Genomic DNA, 21,223 nt, shown 5'->3' with positions numbered 1-21,223 from the left:
ATAAAAATTAATTCCAGAATTTCAAGACTCGCTTTTTACCTTCTGAGAATTTTTTGGTGTAAACTTCAATCAAATTTCTAATTATTAATCTTGGAATTAAGCAGGAATAATTGTAAACATTTTAATCACACGTTTTCCTTCATTTATGTCTCTTTAAATTATTGTTGAGATTTTTTTCATATAAATTTTAATTAATTTTTATATATTAGGTGCGCAACTAAGTTCCCGCTGTTTGTCTATAGATGGCTCCAGCAGTAAGTGCTGGTCGATTTTGACATATCCAAAACGTCACGAGCCAAGCTTAGACATATGGTAAACAAACCGCTTTGACATGTTAATGATTTTGTTTTGGCGTCATATACTTTTAGTTGTGTGAAAATGTCTGATTTTGTACCAAATAATCGTCATTTGCGGGAAGTGTTGATTTTCTTATTTCATTCGAAGAAAACGGCGGCTGAAGCGCATCGAGAGCTCCAAAAAGTTTACGGAGATGCTGCTCTAAGTGAAACAACGTGCCGTGATTGGTTCCGTCGCTTCAAAGACGGTGATTTTGATGTTGACGACCGTCCGCGTGAAGGAAGGCCAAAAACCTTCGAAGACGCTGAATTGGAGGCATTGCTCGATGAGGATCCATGCCAAACGCAAGAACAGCTTGCTTCAGCATTAGGAGTTACCCGCCAAGCCATTTCCAAGCGATTGCATGCGTTGGGAATGATTCAAAAGCAAGGAACTTGGGTTCCTTATGATTTGAGCAGAGGCACGAAAAAGTGATTCTACTGCATGACAACGCTCGGCCTCATGTTGCCAAACCCGTTAAAACTTACGTGGAAACGCTCAAATGGGAAGTCCTACCCCACCCGCCATATTCCCCAGATATTGCGCCGTCCGATTATTACTTGTTCCGTTCGATGGCACATGGTCTGGCTGATCAGCAGTTCCGCTCATATGAAGACATCAAAAAATGGCTTGATTCGTGGATAGCCTCAAAAGACGAATACTTTTACCGTAACGGTATTCGAGCTCTGCCAGAAAGATGGGAAAAAGTTGTGGCTAACGATGGGCAATACTTTGAATGATTCATTTGTAACCATTTTTTCACAATAAAGTTGCATTTTCATAAAAAAAACAGCGAGAACTTAGTTGCGCACCTAATAATTTCTCATAAGCTTGATTTTTAAAGCTAATTGTGTTAATGTCTAAATGCATCAAAAATATGAAACTGGAATAAATATTTTTGTCAATAAAAAACATTGCATTAATATTAATTTCAAAAGAGAAATTAACATATGTTGTAACTTAATTTTTTCTAATAGCCTTTAGTATTTTTGTGTTCTTTTATATTTTTTATTAAAATAATAAGAAAGTGAACAACGTCTTTTAATCCAGATATATGATTAATAATACTCGCATTAATTGTCTTCTCTTCCTATCATATCATAAACATAGAATAATCATTTAATAATTTGAATGAGATAAATTGTATAAATTTCTAATATGGCATGCAAAAAATATAAAATTATTCATATACTTGTTTTTATATATTTTGCAATATAATATAGCCATAAAACAATGTATTGAGCGATAAATATACAATGCCGACGCGAGTACATGTATATATATATACATACATACATATACACACATTTTATATATATATATATATATATATACATTTATATATATACATATATATAAATTTATATATACATATATATATATAGATATATAAAATCTAGTATGGTTTATAATTTTATATACATTTTATCTAATAGTTACATTCTTGTTACATCTTCGCTCAAATTTAAGTAATTATCATCTTATGTATATATCTTATGTATAAAACAATAATAGTAATTTCGCAATGTTTAGCAATACTTAGGAAAATGCGCAGTCTTATCGCGCTGTGTTTTTAATTATTACAAAGTCTATTTTATTGCCAGTAAGATATCAATCTGTACAAAATAATCTAATAATGTATATTTGGCCGTATGTCTACGAGAAAATAATGTTTCTTCCCAGGGTTTGATATTTTTTTTTAAAATATTCTAAAAACAGGTATAGTATCTACCATTTTCGCATTTAAACATAACGATGAGGAGTTTCGTATGGAGATAGAATACAAATATAGATTGATGACAGTTTCGAGCAATAACGCTGAGAGAGAAAGGGCAGGAAGAGAAAGGGGACACAGATACATATAACTTAGAGAATGATATAATATAAATAAATTATCACAAATGTGTACTGTAAAAAAATTATAACTATAAACCTATAAATGAATCACGACAACGAAAAGCGCCAACACAATGATTAAACGACATCAATTAATTCATAAATATACACGCGCACGTTCTAGATCTACCTCTATCAGAGATAAAAGTTTATATAATGTGACATAAAATCGATCATGGTGTAGTATTTTCTAATATAAGCTCGGAATTACGGCATTAAAAAAATTACTAAACCTCGCTTCACTCGTAAAACATATAAAACAGTGAAATCTTATTATACGTTTTGTTAATATTCTTTTGTAGTATTTCTGACTTATTTTTCGATTAGTATCAATTTTAAATGTCACGATATAAACTAAATATATATTAAACGTATGCTTTTGTTTATTACACCTGTCATAATAAAAATTAAACTGTAAAAGTTAAAATATCTTTGAATACATTTTATACAAATTAGTGAAACGAACTATATTATAGTAGAGAAATGACGTATTTACAATTATATTGACTTTAACAAAGGAAATATGCATGTGCATAGTACAAAAAATGTATCTTCTCTTGTGTTATTTAATTTTGCATAAAATTAATAGAGCTCAGGGGATTAAGGCTCAGCGCACAATAGAGAAAATATTAGGAATAAGTATTAAATATTAAGAATAATTTAAAATAATAAAATCAAAAAAATTCTATTATAAAAATGCAAATTCAAATATAAAGGATTAGTAAGAATTAATAAACTGGTAAGAGCACTTTATACTTGAATTTATATTTGTATATCAGAATTTTTTGATTTTATTTTAAAATAATTCTTAATATTTAACATTATTTATTCCTAATGTTTTTTCTATGGCGCGCGGAACCTAACTGAAAAAATTAATATATAAAATTGATTGAGTTACATATCTGCGTTAATAATTCCTTAATATTTTACAATAATTCTTGAGCAGCTAGATAGGGAGACACGATTGTTCTGGAAAACAAGATTTTACAAAAAGTATGACACATTCAATATCCATTATCTTTCCTTTGACATTTCTTTACGATTTATATTGCACAAGAATATTCTTAAATCGAAAATTTATGTAATCTGTAATTTATTGTAATCGTCGTATAATTATCTTTACTATTTTATATCAATTTGTTTTTGTATATAAATACTGTATATCTTCTTTTAAAACACAAGAGAGTGAGATATTAGAAATTTTATAACATTGTCTGTGTTATGTGTCGGACACAAACGTGAGTCAAATTATTATGTATAATTGTAAATATATAGAGAGAAACATTTAATCTGACTGATTCGATTGTAATATTATATATGTATAACATATGCACACTCATGTACACATACATACACACAGATTCACATACTCTCTCTCTCTCTCTCTCTCTTTTTTCTACATATTAAATTAAATAAATTCAACCTAATGATCTGATTGCAAAATTCACTTGTGCGATCTTAAATTATGTAACAGGCATCATCTCTTGCAGGAATATTATGACATCGACATTTGACGTCTTTCTATACGAACACATTAATTCTATTGAATCTCTGTAATTTCCTAGGAGGAAGTCACTTAGTATTATTAGTAATATTATCACTATTTTGTTCGCTATACAACTATTTAGAAATCTTATGTATATCGTTTAATATTATCGAAGAACAAATTATCATGATGAAGCAGTCTTAAACAAATTGGCGCGATGTGTGGCGATAACATCATGTCGATGGATGAGATTTTGTCCGAATAATACTTAATTATATATTTCCTAATGAAGTGAATGTGCCGATGGTGTCATTCTCAGAGATATGATCTCCATAATACTAACCAGGCCCATTTAAGAGAATGAGCATTTTCTTCTTTTATTTGTAACCTCGATTGGATTGTCCCTTTTCCGTTTATCTTGCTTCTTAACTCCAAGTCCTAATATACATAATTATATGATTATTTGATATTATAAATATATATCCACGTATCTCAAAGATTCATTGTTCTATTGTAGAAATGTATAAAAAATATGTATAAAAAATATATAAAAATGTATAAAAAATATAAATGTATATAAAAAAGATTTAAATATTATTTTTTTTAACAAAAAAATATCAACAATATTTTCGAAATTAATTAAGATTAAAATTTTACATTATTTCCATAATTATATATAAAAATACACATTTGCAATTATTCTAGAATTAATTATCAATGCATCAATTTGCTGATATATCAATAATGCAACCAGTTGACAAAATTTAATGAATATATATGCATAATATATTAACTAAATATAATACTATTGATTAAAAGTGTAAGAGCAATAAATAGTATCTATGTTGTTTCTGTTTTTAAAAATAATGTCATATATTAATCTTACGTTTTACTTTCGCCACCCGTGAACGTGTTACGCGTGAACCTTGAGAATTTGCTACAGGATCGGGAGGCTCGACAATTTTATTTTTTAATCGTGCGACTTCTTCCATCGCGGGTGTCATCCATTTTGGCTTGAGTTCGTTACTAAGATTTGAAAGATAATAGATATATAAAAATGTGAAACATAGTATATATAAATATCTATATATAACAAATATATAAAAAAATATATAAATATATATAAAAACATACAATATATATACACTAAAAAATTATATATATAATTGTGAAAGTTGAATACTTACTCCGATGATTTCGGTATTCCTTTATGTCTAAATGAACTTGATTGCCTTTCCTTCATTCTACGAAGTACATCTAGCATAGCGTACGTCGGTAGAGATGGTGGTCGTGAGGGTGAGACTGATGGGGGTGTGAGAGGTGGTGTCAGAGGTGTCGAAGGTGGCGGTTGAGTACTAATTTTTGCAAATTTGTCCGGGTGCAGCGCCAATACTGCTTCCCAGCTAAATTCTTTTTTTGGAACTGGATGCTTAGGCTGTGTATTTCGTGTTATTCGAATCTAAATAATATTAAAACAATAGTTAATTATGTGAATATCAACTATACTAGATAATTGAAATTAAATGAGTCTTACTTCGCCATTTACAGGCCTACAAGGTCTCCTTTCTCTTAAATATGGACGTTCAAAAAATATAGCGGTTGTAAGATTTTCATTGGATTCTTTCATACTGTAAAGACATGTAGGAATATTGCCATCTTGGCTGTGTACAAATAAATTCCGTAAATACGAATAATTGGGCTTGGTCTCGAATTCTAACTCTGTCACATATTTCATATATTTCATAATTGCGGCTGTAAGAGAAACATATTTTAGATTAATGTAAAAAAAAGTTACAATACAAAGTGATATATAGAATGTGAATTTATTTTGTTTTTGTTATTATTTATCTTATTTTGTCATATTTTTACCTGGCGGTGTTTTCTTATAAGGGAAGCATTTATCCATAAACAAAGACAAGTCTGATAAAAGAAATTCTTTTTGTCGATGAACTTCTTCTGGATCCATAATTGAATCTATGTCGTCACTATCTTTCTCCCAAGGTAGCTTTCCACACATCCATTGTATAATGTTATATCCTAAAGTCTCTAGATCTCCTCTCCTTGAATGTGCTGAAAATATTTTATGAAAATTCTTAATGAAAATTTCAAATTTAAAGACATTTCTAATAATAAATAGTCAGCAGATTTTGTCACAAATGTAAGATTTCTTTGACAAAATTAAATAATTGTATCGCTCCTGTAAGTTTCTTACGCAATAATAATATTTTCAAGATACTCTTATAATAATCTTTTTTATCAGACTAATATATAAATAATTATAATGCGCAAAAGTTGAAAGTGTGGACATACTTCCATGGTGAGCGTCCCGTGATGTGAATTCTAAAGTACCCTCGTGAGCTCTTCTCTCGTCATGTACAAATGGTTTGTGTTCACCGGTTCCTGTGCGAAAACGATACGCCAGTCCGTAATCTACGAGGTATGCTTGGGACTTTTCCCTCCCTATCCCGTCCCCATACGATAATAGGATATTTGGTCCCTTAATATCTGCATGAGCATATCCTTTGCTGTGAATATACTCCAATGCATCCAACTGCAAAAAGAAGATTATAATTCCTGAATAATCGCAAGTTTGATCACGCTTAAATATTCATTGTCTATGCATCACAAGCAAGAAATTTACCATTTGTACAGCCAGCGTGTTAACTAATCTTGTTGGTAATTTCCTGCTATGCGACAGGAATAATTTTCCAATATCTATACCATATCGCGGTATTACTAGAAACCTGTATCGTTCATTCCTATAAATGTGAGATCCCGAACCCTCGTACGCGGGAACTCCGATTTTCCTTTTCCTCTGAGACTCGCACCAACTTTCAACTGTAAAAAAAGAGAACAAAAATGTCAAATACTAACAATACTAACATTTTTTGATTGATATAAATCATATCATGTATGCATGACTTACTCATGTGCTTACGCGCTGCCCTTATATAAAAATTCATTTCAACAAATAATGGCCCATTATTATGAGGTTCAATCTTTACAACATATTTGGCATTTTGGCCGACAGGTGATGTAATGTCATTAGAAGCTGTAAAGGAAAAAACAATTTTATTATATTTAATTTTATGCATAAAATATGATGCAGATTATACTTAAAATTATGAATGCAAATAGATTATGCAAAATATTTACCTAAGTATATGTCTCCAAAACCGCCATATCCAATAGTATTTCCCAGTCTCCATTTATTCTGTGTAATATCAGTCAAAATTTCTCCCGCTGGCAGTTGCGCTGGTAACTTACAACCTGCAGCTGCCACTCTCTTCACAGGCACATCTTCCGCTCGTCTTGGTGGCATTCTAACGCTATTAAATCATAAACATGTACGTTAATTTTGCTATTTATTTGACAAAGTAATAAAACATCTCATCACACATATCACACAGGTAGAAAGAAATCTCAATTTGCAATGCAAAGTTCCTTGTTGTTAAAATTTTATCGTAAAAGATAAAATTTATTTAATACAAATGAGATAACAATACATTGCATCATTGTCACACAACATACTAATATATTTTATACACCTTGAAAAGACAAGAATACATTGAATATATTAATAATCTGGTATTTTATTTCTTTCATTAATTTCTTAAAAAATATCATATGCATACATATAATTCTAAAGTGTTTTTATCTGTATATTAATTACGCCGAAAAGATATTTTATTGTTAAAATTATATACATTATATACATAATGTATATTTTGTATGTTTAATTTTGTTAGTAAATGTTTACAATATTCAGTAAAGATATTTTAGTAAAGAGATTATATACATTCATAATGAAGAATATAAAAGTAAATGTTTATTCCATAATTTTGAAGAACACAATTGTTAGATATATGCTATAGAGATTTTCAATATAAAAATACAAGTATGTAAAATATCAAGAATATTTTTTTAATACTATTCGCATATCTAAAATACAATTTTTTCGAGATGACAGATCCGAATGAAATTATTTACATGCTGTTAGATCAGCAAAATGCTATTTGAGAAATATTACCATTTTTTTTTCTACAAGTTTGTTAATGCATAATTTAAATTATTGCACTAATTTCATGAAAATATTGGTATAATAATATATTATTGTAAATAGAGAAATTAAACTTAACGATAAAAATTAAGTAAACCTTTACTAGTTTGTACGTGATATTTTGCTAATTTACAGAATGCTAAAACTTGCTTGGCCCCTACAGTTGTCCTTAAGCAAACATACGTTTAGAAATATCGATTGATTTTACACGAAATAACGAGACTCAAGCACCATAATTATAATAACAACAACAATAATAATAATAATAATAATAATGGTATCGATAATATATATTATTTGTACAAGAGAGAGAACTCATTACAAATAAATCGGAAGAGCGGAAATAAATTTTCTACACCTGTTATCCTTCGCGAGGATAGAGATATACTTACATGACGTTTACGTATCTCTCTTAACAAAACAAGATTCTCTGTTATTATTAATCAACAGGAGGAACTCACATTTCACGCACTCGCGAGAAGGGGAAGAGAATTCGCAAAATTAATTAGGTTTCCCTGAACGCCAGACGCGTCCCGCAAGGTTAGTTACAAGCTCGCGATGCATATATATATATATACACACACACACATATATATATATATATATGTACGTAACGTATTCCGAGTAAAGTTCGATGTGTGTACGAGGAGACGATCAGCCGGTCGGACCTTTTGCTCCGTTCTGGCTTCGAGACGCGAGTGCTACGTGTCCGCACTCAGGAGACGAAGGGACACGCGCGAAAAACTGTGTAAAAGGGAGAGACTTAACGCAGCGTGCATGTATGCACCGCCTGCATGCACGATCGTGTCTGTCAACGTTGTACGTGAAAAAGCACGGAAGCGCACGAATCCGGAGCGCTCTCGAGGCTTTCTCGAAAATTCGGTGCCGAGGAACCCCGGGGAAGCGCAGTTCGACGAGACCGAACGCGCCTGTCAATCCGGCCCGCAACGGCCCGCCGCGGACGGCAACTCTTGGTCTCTCTCTCTCGGCTCCTTCGTCCTCGTCCTCCGGGTGATTTTCCCCGCACAGGCGCACCAGGTCCGGCGAATCCGCGCCCCGTTGCCGTTAAAACCCGACTGCGGCGTCAATCGTTCGTCCTCGAACGCGAGAGTTTGATTTCATAGGCAAGAACGCGTCAGCCAATCAGCGGCCGGCGCGACTAGGGACCCTAGCGCGCGCGCTAGGGTCCCTAGTCGCGCCGGCCGCTGATTGGCTGACGCGCGCGGCGCAGACCGCTCGCGCATGCGCGGTAGCCTCGTGGGGGGAATAACGACGAAACGTCAAGTGGGAGTCGGCGAATCTATGATGCACGATTGTATCCGTGATGATGTCGCGGTTGTATTGTGCCGAAATCTGTCGATGCTGAGGATCGGAGTAGTGTAATATTGTGATTATCGAGGGCGAGAATTCTCACGGTAGAATTTTTATCGAGATGACGCGCAGGACTCTAGTACGATAACTTGTAGTTTCATTCCCGGACCCTTTCGTGTGAGTATCGGCCCCTGCTTTGGTGGTTAAAATTCCGTCCGCATTGACGTCTCTCTCTCTCTCTCTTGCCCTTCTTTCTCTCTCTCTCTTTCTTTCTTTCTTCTTCTCTCTGTCGGACGTTGCATGACGCGAGGATAATCACGGTCGGATCAGTTTCTTTTTCGAGGAAGAGAGTAAGAGAGTGTGCTTGTATAATTTGAGGGAGACTAATGCAGATGGTATATATCGGACGTATAAATTAGAAGCTAGAGGGAGAGAAAGAGAGAGAAAGAGAGAGAGAGAGAGGGAGACATTTATACGGAACGCTTCACACGGAGGATTCTTCGTCGCCTTCTGTCTTCATTCATTGATTAATCTTGTCATGGTGATTCCATATAGTTTGTTTTTATCTCAATTAAATGATATAAATAGCTGGCGAGAATAATTTCTTTATTATATATTGCAATATATGTGATTTTTGCTTATTTTCTATACAAGAAGCTTTGTATTTTTATAACAGTCTTAACTTTGAAATTGTGATGCTGTTTTACAGTATGTCAAATCATATTTTTCTCTTTTGTATAATTATTTAGGATGTTACTATCAATCCGACTTATTATTGGTATATTAAAGTATGACTTTGGAGCATAAGTTTTGCATTGTGCAAAGTTATTTAGTCAATCTGTTAAAAAAATTAATTTGCATTATAGATGTTATATAATAAAACTAATATCTCTTGTGTCTATAGCTGCATTATTATGATGAGTATGTAATTTTTTGCTCGTAAGACATAAATCATCTTTAAAGTAAGGTAAATTTTCACTCGACTTATTCGAGTTGCCAAAAATTTATGTAACTTAATTGTTGCAGTGTTCCTCTTTGTAGTATCCATTTGACATTGTCATGTCGTATCCTGGTCAACCACCTATGGGTATTCCAGGGATGCCCCCAATGCCATATATGGTTGGTGGACCTCCGCCAATTATAGGAGGAGTCATGCCTATGGCACATGTAAGTTACATATTTATGACGATAGCATGATAATTGTATTCTGATATTAGTCATCTGTGTAAAATACATCACGTTCACTTATATACGAATTAAATAACTCAATTTGTGTGTAACATTTGCTTTTCCTATTGCTGAGAAGTTAGTTCTTTAGAATTATAATCTATAAAACAAATTTATACATATCGTTGCGTTTGATTTTGAACATATTAAGCATGAACATACATTATTTGTATAAACATAGAATGATGCGCACCATGAAATGTATCATAAGATTTGTATTATCAAGTTGCAACAACAAAAGACAGAATAGAGAGAATCGTTTTAATAAATTTATACAGATAGCTTTGGATGTGCAAGATATCTAATGTTTAATTTTTCTTGAAGTTTACTTGATGCATGATTTACATAGCGGAATGTCTGTTATAATCTTATATATTCTATAATATAATGAAATGAAAGCTTAGCTAAAATAAGAATTAATCGCGTTATTAGTGGAGGGAGGGAAAAACTTGAGCATGAGTAGACATGTGCATAATTAAGAATCCTACCGTTTACAAAACATAGATGATTCCAACACCCGTATCTGCGATGCAGACATCTGCGCCGGCCGTGCGTTACTCGCGGAATCAGAATCGCCATGACAACAACCGAAGACGCGAGAGGGAATCCGGTCCACCTGTTACGGTGTTCATCGGTAACATAATGGACAGAGCGCCTGACGTGATGATACGACACATTCTGGGCGCGTGTGGACACGTTCTTTCCTGGAAGAGGGTACAGGCGTTCGGTTTCTGCGAATATGCTGGTCCTGATGCGGGTCTCAGAGCGGTTCGATTACTCCATGACATGGAAATAGGTACCAAGAAGCTCGTTGTCAAGGTAGATGCTAAAGCCAAGGTAGTCCTGGATCAGTTCAAAGGTGAGTTTCCAGAAAGGTATACTTTTGGAAAAAACCTGGTATTTACAGGGAATTCTCATGGAATTTTATTGAGAGTCAGGAAATTTAAAAAATCTATTCTTTTGAGAATTTTACTTTTATTTAGCATTTAAGAAACATATGTCTAACATATATTTGCTATATCTAAGTTTTTATTAAAATTGTATGTTTTTTTTATTGACGATTTATATCAGTATCAAGATGTAAGTTTTTATAAAAAATTATTCAATTTTTTAACAGGTAATGTTTAAATAAATTAGTACTCTTTATGTATTTAATAAATAATTAAAAAATGAAAATAATAATTTAATAAGATAATTTTTTTCTATTTTTATTTCATATTTATTAATTAATATTAAATGTTAGAAAAATTGTTTTTAATAATTTTCCAATTGTAATGAATAGAAAACATTAAAAAGCGTATACAATAAACTTTTAAAAGCTGCATCTACAAATTTTCCTATTTTACCTAAAATTTTAAACGAATGTACTGGAAGATCGGAATTTTTTTTACAAAATTTGAGTAGACATTCTGTCAGATTAAAAAAATTAAAAAATATACAAGATGGAAGAGGAGGAGAAAGGAAACTTGAATGATATGGATTATACAATGTCATTGTTTCACAGCTGAGCGAAGGAAGAAACTCAGGGGTGGTCAGTCGCCTTTGCAAGACGAGACATCTGGCGAAGGAGCCGATGGCGAAGAAGGTGAAGATTATATGGACGAAGGTATGAGAGTGGTTGATACGGATGCGCTCAATCGTATCCATCAGATCATTGCCGAACATGCTGCGGATTTAGAAATGGCCCAGGTTGCTCCAGGTAATTTACATAATTTCTAAATCTCTTTCTTTGCTTTCAAAAATAAAATGTGAAAGTTTTGATTTATAATTTATTACAGAAGAACATCAGACAAAAATGGTAGCTAAGTCCTTAAACTTGGATGACGCGGAAATAGAAGAGAGCAAAAGAGATTTGATCACTCGGGAAATTGGCAAATTTCGGGAAGTCATGAAGGTAATTATTATTGCAAGTATTTTTCTAGATCTCTTTTTTTTTTTTTAAGTCTCCTATGTCTCTCTGTCTCTCTCTTTTTCTTTTTATGATCATGAAAAGTTCTTTTATGATCTTGCGTAGACACAATAAAAGACGGAATTGTTTAATCTCTCTTAACAAGTACGTCGAAAGAATTTTTATTAATTTATTGATATTTATGATGAGATTAATATTATGTGTAACATACTCGGCTTACAAAACATTATATACATATTTTCTCACACGATTGAATATAATTTTTTTTATTGTAAAGTAAGCTATTGGAAATTTGGCAGAATAAAATAATTTCAGATTTTCAATAAAATCATATAAATTAATATAATGACTCAATCGTGTTTATTAATACATTGGCAATAATATGTATCCGTATTCTTTCTGAATATTCATATCATTTTTTTAGCTTCTTACATATCTGTTTCTTTATCATTTTATAAAGATATAAAGAAAGATACACACATTTTTATTTTTTATTTTCAGAATGCTAAGTATATGTTTGTAATACTTTGTATTATTTTGTTTGTTATTTTCATGATGCTTATGTCTTTTACACATGTGTCGGTTCACTCATAAGTTTATGATATTTAAAATGTTAATGATACTGATTGGATCTGTAGTGTGTGTACGCAAAATTTTTGAGAAACTTGAGAGCATTGAATGTACAGAAAAATATTATTACATTACATCTTGCTGATACATAGATATGAAATCAAAGGCATACAGCAGCATAACAACGACGTTAAATCTATATGAAATTCGTGCTATGCACGAAAGAAAGAATTTATCTTTTAATGTTTGTCGATGAATTGCCGCTAGTATCTACTTTATACGGATGTTGCGATTGGACACAGATATTCGCGCGTTTTCAATGTTTTGCATGATAATACGGAGTCATAAATCGACACTTTTATTATCGTAAGAGTGTCCAATCGCATACACATTCTATCGCAGACACTGGTAATTAGACTCTCTTTGTGTATACTTTGTGTATACTTGAAATGTAAAAGAATGTATTTGGATATACAAGAGAGGATTACGAGTATATCTCTCGAAAAGCCGTAGATTTTAAGTAATTTTGTGGTAAAAGTGCGTGTGTGCTACTATGTTAGCTCTGAACAATTGGAGCCGTGACTCGTTGCTATAATTATAATAACAGGCAGCGTGCGTCGCACACAGCAAACGCACACGCCTAGGAATGCTGTGTATGGGGACCACCCTTTCACTCACTCATTGGCTCTGAAGGGAGTCAATCACAGCACATCCCTCGTATTTTCGCAGGCGGCTGCAGGCTCGTCGGTAAGTCAGAGTATAATCCAAACAACCAAAACATGAAAAAAGCAAAAAAAAAAAAAGAAATGCTATACATTAAGAAGGAGACTCTCGTAGCTCTTCGCGACAAGCTGGCGACATGTAGCTGATCGGTTCTATTGGTATATTACGTTTTACTGATTCGTCGCAAATATAAATCTGTGCCACAATTGCGACTATTATATTTTTGACGTTTAGATACGATTTTTATTTGATAATAAAGTAATTTTATCTACTTCTGTATGTGTCATGCTAAACTGCTAGCAATTGATATCAAATGTTTTAATGTGCCAACTTAATGAGATCTTTTTATCTATTGTGAAAATATTTTTTAATATAATAATCAAATTGGGATATGTTAATTAGTAATATTTTTCAAAATTAAAAAATTTATTTGACAGAATTGTTATTGTAAATTATTGAACGTTTGTATATATTGAGATAGAAATATAGGTATATTTATAAAATAAGAATATTGCATCTATTGATATCTCATAATAGGATTTGTACGAAGAGGGCCATTTAAAATAGAACAGAATTAAATATTTTTCTTAAAATTCAAAGATGTTAAAAAAAAGAAATTGGGATAAGATTTAGATGGCTTTGAAAACTTGAATATTATGCAAAACATTTTTTCCTAGAATTTAATTTTTCTTAATTATCAAGTTTTTGGAAATAATTAGATATTTCTTAATTATTTTAGATATAACAGAATTAGAAAGTTAATTGCATCTGACTCATCTATGTTTAAGCTTAATTTTCAAAACTATGTGCATTAATCTAAATATTTTTTTAAACCTGATAATTTTTACATATTTTATTTCTAGTTTATTGCCATTTACTAAAACGAGTTATAATTAAAGTATATAATGACAAAAGCTATTTGTAGATAAACATGATTGATTAATATTCATGCTAAGATAGGCCTAGCAGTCTAGTATTTGCATATCGAACGTAGGTAAGCGGTTATTAGGTTGCTTTCACGCACAATTTAGGATTGGAATCTTATTACTATCATTTTGAGCAAAACACAAGTTTGGCGCTGACACACTTTTTGCGACACGGACTAGACTATTTGATAGGGTCGAGAGAAAGAACTTTGCTCGGTACACACAATTGAAACTGATTTTGTCCATCACCAATGGCGACTGTTCAGTTGTTGTCTTTATTTTGTGTAAACAGCTTCTGTCAGCGTCTCGATCAGACATGTAGTACCTAGGTGCGCGCTCCTCCATTCTCCGGTACCACCACACTGACTGACCAAGTCAACTTCACACCGTGAGTAAACTCCATAACCATGAGCCAACACAAGCAATTCGGTTCTTGTAGTTTTTTTTGCTAGTGAACTGCCCATCTCTGAGAAAAAAATACCTTTTTGACCACGTTTCATGTTTCAGCAGTCTATTCTCTCCTCACAATGTGCATCTACTTTTATGCACTGAATTATCCTACCCTTGTTAGAGCTTCAAACTATGGGTTACCGTATGGACGTACTTGTATAATATATATTTACATATATATTCCATTTGATGTTGGAATAGATAATCGTGTAAAACGGAATTAACAGTTACGTGATGAAAAGAAAGAAATATATAAAGAGAATTTTTAAAAATGTTTATAATTGTTGCAGCAAGTATTATTAATGCATATTATAATGATTTGAATTTTTATAGTGGAATTTTTTTACATTAAGAATAAGAATATTAGAAGAAAATATTGTGCATAATATAATATAAATGAATAGCATTTTTATACAGATTATATTTTAATAATTGGCAACGGAATCGATTTTCCAAACAGTAACCCATTTTTGGATACTAGTGTAACGAATAAGGATGAATCATACTAATTTATTTCTAAGACGTTGCGTTTAATAACACGGGGATGATAACGGTGGGCAAACTATTGTGCATTTGATATTCAACAGTTTGCTGCATCGGCTGCCATAACGCGTGTAACCATATCCAGGAGAAAACAAATGTTATCAGACAGTTTCTTGGCAAATGTGAAAAGATGTTTTGGCGGGATACCCCTCTTCGTGATGACTGCGCCTTCTATTGGTATAATACTTTCTAATAATTATTGAATATTGATCAAGAATGTCTTTAAATTTAATCTAAAAAAATAAGAACCCTTTCAAGCTCTAGAGATTTTGTCACTAGATTTTAGACACTATCGAACATTTTATAGGCACATTTGCAATGTTGTAAGTACATTGGGTGGCCTCTGCGATGCATCTGTTTAGCTATTAAGGTACTTAAATATAAGCTAGAAGTCTAAGATAACTTTTATGCTTGTATCCAAACATTTGTACCTGCACTTAGGTAATTGATATGTAAACGAGATTTCGTGTGTAAAGATGCTGCCGATCGAGCATACTCCAGTGGAGTGAGTATACCATATTGAAATGAACATCTCTCTACATTTGTTATGTCAGATGATTAAGGCTTATACAACTAGTAATCGTTCTGAATCGCGATACGTAATTCTTTTTTTCTTGCCTTTATGTATCTTCTCTCAGATGCAAAAAATCGGCAATTTTTAAAAATTAAACGGACGAGTGTTTTGGCAAAATTTTTTTAACGCTTTGCGTACGCGAATTTTTCGAGTCATTTGTCAAAGTTTCATTGAACACTTGTTACGTCATAAGTGCTTGTTTTCATAATTGTTAATAAGTTGTTATTTGTTAATAATATACATATATGTTTATGAATCATTTTTCTCTCGTTTCTCTTGTTTTTTGCGCTTAAAGAAGATACGATTGCTAGTTTCTTGGTTCCATATCACAGACCGATATCTTTGTTTCAACCTTCTCGTCTCACCTGCGTCCGCGTTCTTGTGTTTTATAGAAGCAGGAGGAGGAGAAGGCCCAAGTGAAGCGAAAGAAGGAGGCCGTCGAGAAGGAAGAGCGCGAAAAGCGGGAGAAAGAGCGACGTGATAAACGCGACGACGATGTTTCTAACAAGGAGGATCAGGATGGAGAACTTGGTAGTCCTACGTCTCATAAAGGTCGTAGTGATAGTACAGGCAGCAATAGAAGGGACAAGCGTCGTTCTAGATCTAGGTGAGCATGCCTTAGTTATATTTTGCTTATAATGGACGCATTGATGTATAACGTATAAAGTGTATGGCATTAAACTTTGCTTGCAAGTAAGAAATGTGTACGGTCAACACATCTTTATTATAGTATAGAAACTTGTGCGAGGAATCTTGCTACGGAGTGCGACCCCTAAACAGTTGACTCAACAAGTGACTCAACTTAAACATTTTTTCTTTTAGCTTTTATAAGGGTTTCAGAAATAGATAGTCAAGAGCATATTTTATTTACTGTAAGGATGAAAAAAAAAATCCGAAAAACACTTTTTTCATGCTTGTAATAAAGGCTCTTAAACATTGGCCACTTATTTCTGGAACACTCTGCATATATAGCTTTAGTATAATTTTTGCAAACTGTTTCACGATGCTGAATTTTCCAGATCTAAAGAACGTGACAGAGATCGATCGAGAAACGAGCGAGATCGGGATCGAGACAGAGACCGTGAAAGAGACCGAGAGCGGGAACGGGAGCGGGATCGGGATCGCGAGAGGGAACGCGAGCGGGAACGCGAGCGAGACAGGGAGAAGGAGAGGGACCGGGAACGCGAGAGAGAACGAGAACGGGAGCGTGAGGAGGTGAGGAAGACCGAGAGAGAGATTATGCGCGAGAGGGAGGAGGAGGAGGAGGCGAAGGAGAGGAAGAAGAACGAGAGGCGAGCCAGAGAGAAGGAGGCGGCGTACCAGGAACGTCTAAGGGCGTGGGAGACGCGCGAACGACGTAAGCAGAAGGAGTACGAGAAGGAGGCCGAGAAGCGTCGCGCGAAATGCGAGGCCAGAGAGAGGGAGGCGAAACGTCTGAAGGAATTCCTCGAGGACTACGATGACGATCGCGACGACGCCAAGTATTATAAGGGCAAGGAGTTGTCTCGCCGGCTCGAGGAACGAGCGCTAGAAGCCGAGGCGGACTCGAGGGACCGTTGCGCGGAACGCCAGGAACTTCAGCGTCTACGCGACAAGTTATACGCAGATGCTTCTAATCCAGATCCTGCCGCGGAATTTGAAAGGGTATATTCCTACATATATTCCTCACACAGACGATAAGAAGAGAAGAGTCGTATTGAGATTGATAGTCACAAATATATTTGCCAAAATTGTCTTATTACTTATCAAAAATTATATTAGCTCTTCAAGTATGCGTAGAGCTACTTTATGGAAAATATTTATTTTACATCATAAGATTTCATTTTGTTTTCTGTATTATATTTAATCGCGCTACAGATTCGAATTATCTAATTACAGTAACAAAGAAGTAATATACACGTATATATATATATATATATATATATATTTATAAATATATGATGTTATATTATTTATATATAATATTCTTACTTTATTAATATATATATTAATGAAGTAAGAATATTATATATAAATAATATATATTATAACATTATATAATATTATGATTATTTATATATTACATATTACTTATAAATGAAGAAGTAAGAATATATTAACGAAATTTTTAATTTTTATTGACAATTTATTTAATGTTTTTTTTTCCTCATCAGTTGAAAGCCGAAAGGGAGGAACAATATAAGCCTAAACCAGTGATCACTATAATCGACGAAGAGGATGACAAGGCGGCGAAGAAGGACAAGGAAATAATGCCGCCGATAGAAACCGAGCCAATAGAGAGTGATAGTGACGATGGTGTGCAATTTGATGAAGTTTCTCAACCGGAAACACCATCCAGAACGCCACCGCGACATCATCATCATCATCGTCGGCATCATAGACATCATCAGAATCATCATCGCGACGGCGAGGAGACTCAAGAGGGACTCGCAGAAGCAGATCGAGAGAGCCTAAAGGATGCACGACCTTCCCCCGCGCATCAAGCAGCCGCGACGCCCGCTCAATCCATTCCGCCTTCAATGGATGAAGATTCACGCATGTCTCTTGTCAGTGAACCGGAAAAGACAAGTGGCAGTGAGTTTAATTCACTCTTTGATACAACATTTGTCTCGTTGCGATTTAAGGTTTCTAGCTCTTCGTCGACCATGTTGAAGTTGTGACGTCAGAGGCGAGAACACGCTCAAAATTCTTGCGTGCCATCTTTATCTAAAAATTCTTTTTATCTAAAAATTTTACGCAAGACTTTTCAGAGTGTATTTTCTCATCTCTGACGTCACAATCCAAGATGATTGCGGTGAGGACCCAGGAGTCTTAATACTCTCTCTGTACTCTTTTTCGTTTATTTATGATATTGGTAATTATATATTCCGGTGATTGTATATGTAAATGTCTCTTTATAATAACATTTTTTTTTTGTAGGCAACTTTGTTCCGTTTGCTATGGGAAGCGGAGGCAATCGCGCTGGCGATCACGGTATAGGCGGTAAAACACCGGTCAGCCCTAATGCCGCTGTTAATACGAATTCACAACAACCGAATCAAACGCGGAAAAAAGGCCGCATCGATGTTAAAGACGTTTTCAATAACGATGATGACGACGATGCCACCAATAATGCGAAAAAACGTAAACTTGTACCTTTAGGTAAGTCATTTTTATCTTCATCATCATTATTAACTTTAATGAAGAAAACTGGAATACTTATAGTCTATATTTTTGCAGATTACGGCGATGAAAAGAAAAAGAAAACTGAAGAAGCCACGAAAGCAGGGAAGGAAGAAAGTACAAAAAGCCAGGAAGAGAAACGGAAACATATAAAATCTCTAATAGACAAAATACCCACTGATAAGAACGCACTATTTGGTTATCAACTCGATTGGGCACTCATTGACAACGTGAGTGTCATTTAAATAGCTTCTGGAACAAATTATTCTTGTTGTATTAACTTTGTTTAATTACAATTATATCGTGCCTTTAATCAATCTATTTTTTTTGTCTATATCATAGAGAGTATTATTTTGGATAAAACTAACTTTTATCTCTCATTGTTTTTCACATATTTCTTCTTGTTCAGACATTGATGGAGAAGAGGATAAGACCTTGGATCAATAAAAAAATTATCGAATATATTGGTGAACCAGAACCTACCTTAGTGGATTTTATTTGTAGCAAAGTAATGGCGGGTAGCTCTCCTCAGGGAATACTTGACGATGTACAGATGGTAATTATCAAATATTTCTTGTGTGCTGTTGCAAGAATTTTGTACAGATCTTTTGTGAATATATATCTCGCGTGTTCTAGGTATTAGACGAAGAAGCGGAAGTATTTGTAGTCAAAATGTGGAGGTTATTGATTTACGAAGTGGAAGCCAAGAAGATGGGCTTAGTAAAATAAACGGAGTGTCGTCCGAAACTTCATCAATTCAAGGTTTATACTACACATAAATTTCTTTTTTTTTATTACAAATGTTTATAGAAATTAAATACATATATTTTGCTGCAATTTACTATCGTACTATCGTAGGAATCTTTTCCTAGACAAAACACAAGTGTCGCTCGATCAATAGGTGGTACTAAGTGTGTAGTATATATAATTATAGCATTAAATATGAAACTTGTAAAATTACGATTTATATATATTTAGTGTTCTTCAATTTGTATGTGACTGTCGTCAGACGGGTAAATGATGTGATTCCTACACGATAAAAAAAATTAAATAAAATATTGATATCTTGATATACAATTATTTCAATATTTATTAATTGTTATGTATTGAAACAAAATGCACTGTCTTTTTCGCCAATTATCTAACGGATAGATTTGATAATAAATGCATAATAAAATATTTTTGTATTAAATGTAAATTAGTTACAAAAATACAATATGAACGATTAATAATTGCATGACATGCTATTATTTTGACATTAAATTTATTAATATTAGAGCAAGGAATACGTCATTTATTTCTGATTAATTTTTAATAAAAAAAACCAACATAAAATATATATTGTATAATTAATGAAATATTTCTGTAAAGCTAATATCAAATATCATATATTTATTTTCCGATTTCAGTCTTCGATATTTTGGAACAGTTTATGACAAGTGCATATAAAACATTATTTTTATATTTTAAACATGTAATTCTATCTTTAATTTAAGCAGTAAGAGACGCCTCTACTGGTATAGATGAATGTGTTCTTTGATATATTCATATTAGTTTTTCTTTCCTTTATTCGCAGACCTCAATCAAATTTGCTACTCTACTTCGCTACTAGATGGCGCTGTATGTATTGTCTGAAGTTGCGCGTATTCGCAAAGAAGAGAAGGATAATTACTTCGCTCACGTATTAATCCATTAAGCTGTTTATTCACAACCGCAGATTTATAATCAATCGAGTGTATAAATTTCTCCGATGTTTATGTCCAAGCGTGCTAATTAACTGTGCAGCAACGAAATATTTCGTAAGAATAATTTATGTATATTTTTTATTTTGAGATCGCAGAACTTGATCTTGATTTTCAATGAGAATTCAACTGTAACCTCTGTTACTTGTTCTGCTTTTTGCTTGCCATTATTGCGAAAACACATTAATTAGATACTTTGATTTTGTAACGTTAATTACTCATGATGACGTATTTTGAATGATAAAATGATCGAACGGTGGAAAATGAGAGACGCGGATCTCCTATTACCTTCTGTTTTAAATCGAATA

The 21,223-nt window shown here is 33.2% G+C and overlaps 2 protein-coding genes across 7 annotated transcripts; one reads left to right on the top strand and one right to left on the bottom strand.

Moving 5' to 3' along the window:
* Positions 1 to 1,741: 1,741 nt before the first annotated feature.
* On the bottom strand, positions 1,742 to 8,865 carry LOC114928078 (serine/threonine-protein kinase VRK1). 2 transcript variants are annotated; one of them, XM_029299173.2, is made up of 10 exons: positions 8,171 to 8,865; positions 6,875 to 7,047; positions 6,645 to 6,770; positions 6,360 to 6,556; positions 6,029 to 6,269; positions 5,588 to 5,788; positions 5,253 to 5,470; positions 4,906 to 5,177; positions 4,605 to 4,744; positions 1,742 to 4,156 (listed from the first exon to the last, which is right to left on the bottom strand). In XM_029299173.2, exons 2-10 carry the CDS (start codon positions 7,038 to 7,040, stop codon positions 4,071 to 4,073), a joined length of 1,647 nt encoding a protein of 548 aa, XP_029155006.2. In that variant the 5' UTR covers positions 7,041 to 7,047; positions 8,171 to 8,865; the 3' UTR covers positions 1,742 to 4,070. The 2 variants fall into 2 exon arrangements, with proteins under 2 accessions (XP_029155006.2, XP_085342547.1); XM_085486421.1 differs by lacking the exon at positions 8,171 to 8,865 and having other exon boundaries at positions 6,875 to 7,497.
* Positions 8,866 to 9,050: 185 nt separating this feature from the next.
* Positions 9,051 to 21,223, top strand: LOC114928074 (RNA-binding protein 25). 5 transcript variants are annotated; one of them, XM_029299170.2, is made up of 12 exons: positions 9,051 to 9,266; positions 10,131 to 10,256; positions 10,821 to 11,175; positions 11,821 to 12,015; positions 12,095 to 12,210; positions 16,404 to 16,618; positions 17,031 to 17,655; positions 18,165 to 18,585; positions 18,931 to 19,152; positions 19,231 to 19,403; positions 19,583 to 19,729; positions 19,810 to 20,250. In XM_029299170.2, the coding sequence occupies exons 2-12, from the start codon at positions 10,149 to 10,151 to the stop codon at positions 19,900 to 19,902; spliced, it is 2,670 nt and encodes an 889-aa protein (XP_029155003.2). In that variant the 5' UTR covers positions 9,051 to 9,266; positions 10,131 to 10,148; the 3' UTR covers positions 19,903 to 20,250. The 5 variants fall into 5 exon arrangements, with proteins under 5 accessions (XP_029155003.2, XP_085342519.1, XP_085342520.1 ...); XM_085486393.1 differs by having other exon boundaries at positions 9,052 to 9,266; positions 10,116 to 10,256; XM_085486394.1 differs by lacking the exon at positions 9,051 to 9,266 and adding an exon at positions 9,314 to 9,630 and having other exon boundaries at positions 10,116 to 10,256.

The sequence above is a fragment of the Nylanderia fulva genome, unplaced genomic scaffold (genome assembly GCF_048542155.1).
Source record: "Nylanderia fulva isolate GAGA-0341 unplaced genomic scaffold, ASM4854215v1 Scaffold43, whole genome shotgun sequence".
NCBI lineage: Eukaryota > Metazoa > Arthropoda > Insecta > Hymenoptera > Formicidae > Nylanderia > Nylanderia fulva.
Note: the sequence above shows the minus strand (reverse complement) of the source record. Positions and strands in the feature narration are given on the sequence as shown.

Coding starts and splice junctions, on each gene's coding strand:
- LOC114928078 (XM_029299173.2), bottom strand. CDS start 7,040: ATGCCACCAAGACGAGCGGAAGATGTGCCTGTGAAGAGAGTGGCAGCT. Junction 6,557..6,644: donor GGCAGCGCGTAAGCACATGA/GTAAGTCATGCA, acceptor CTTTTTTTACAG/TTGAAAGTTGGTGCGAGTCT. Junction 5,178..5,252: donor GTAGGCCTGTAAATGGCGAA/GTAAGACTCATT, acceptor AATATTATTTAG/ATTCGAATAACACGAAATAC.
- LOC114928074 (XM_085486392.1), top strand. CDS start 10,149: ATGTCGTATCCTGGTCAACCACCTATGGGTATTCCAGGGATGCCCCCA. Junction 11,176..11,820: donor AGTCCTGGATCAGTTCAAAG/GTGAGTTTCCAG, acceptor ATTGTTTCACAG/CTGAGCGAAGGAAGAAACTC. Junction 18,586..18,930: donor ACCGGAAAAGACAAGTGGCA/GTGAGTTTAATT, acceptor TTTTTTTTGTAG/GCAACTTTGTTCCGTTTGCT.